The 576-nt window shown below is 66.8% G+C and overlaps 1 protein-coding gene across 1 annotated transcript in view; it reads right to left on the bottom strand.

Annotated features, from left to right (window-relative positions):
• LOC100542853 (transcription factor SOX-3-like) overlaps nucleotides 1-249 on the bottom strand; it is a 2,389-nt gene extending 2,140 nt beyond the window's left edge. The window contains exon 1 of the mRNA XM_010715423.3: nucleotides 75-249. Within this exon, the coding sequence (XP_010713725.1) occupies nucleotides 75-249 (175 nt within the window). The remainder of the gene's footprint in view (nucleotides 1-74) is intronic.
• Between the last annotated feature and the right edge of the window lie 327 nt (nucleotides 250-576).

Raw genomic sequence — 576 nt, 5'->3', positions numbered from 1 at the left:
CCCGGCGTGGGCTGCGGCGTCTTGATCTCGGTCTCCAGCATGCTGTACATGGCCGGGGCCGGTAAGAGATGCGCCAGGGTGGCAGACGGGCGGGAACAGCTCGGGGAAAGGAAGTTCAAAATAATAAAAGAAAGAACTGGTCCGGGCGGCGGCCGCAGGAGGAGGAAGCTTTCCCGTGCCGCTCCCCGAGGTGCAGTGGAGGTTCCCGCGGGCAGCGCTGAGCGATGCGCACACCTCTCCCGGGGGCATTTGATTGACGGGCTATAAATGAGCGGGCGGCGGCCAATCAGCGAGCGGTTCCCGACAGCCCCAACGCCGGTAATGGGCCGGTTTGGAGCGGACGGGGATGGGCAAAAAAGTTGGCGTTGGAGACTGCTGGGACCGAGCCCCTCCCGCCGCAACCCCCGAGGTGCTGGAGCTGCAGCGGGCACTCTCCGGGGTGCGGAGCGGCAGCGGGGATCGTGCAGGTGCCGACGGGGCTGGGAGCCGGGAGCCGGGGTTGCGGAGCGGAGCGGAGGACCGCCGCGAGCGGATCCACGAGTTTGGTGTGCACAAAGACATGTGAGCTTTCCGGCT

This window comes from Meleagris gallopavo, chromosome 9 (genome assembly GCF_000146605.3).
Source record: "Meleagris gallopavo isolate NT-WF06-2002-E0010 breed Aviagen turkey brand Nicholas breeding stock chromosome 9, Turkey_5.1, whole genome shotgun sequence".
Taxonomy (NCBI): Eukaryota; Metazoa; Chordata; class Aves; order Galliformes; family Phasianidae; genus Meleagris; species Meleagris gallopavo.
The sequence above is the reverse complement of the archived record's forward strand: the minus strand, read 5'-3'. Positions and strand labels throughout refer to the sequence as shown.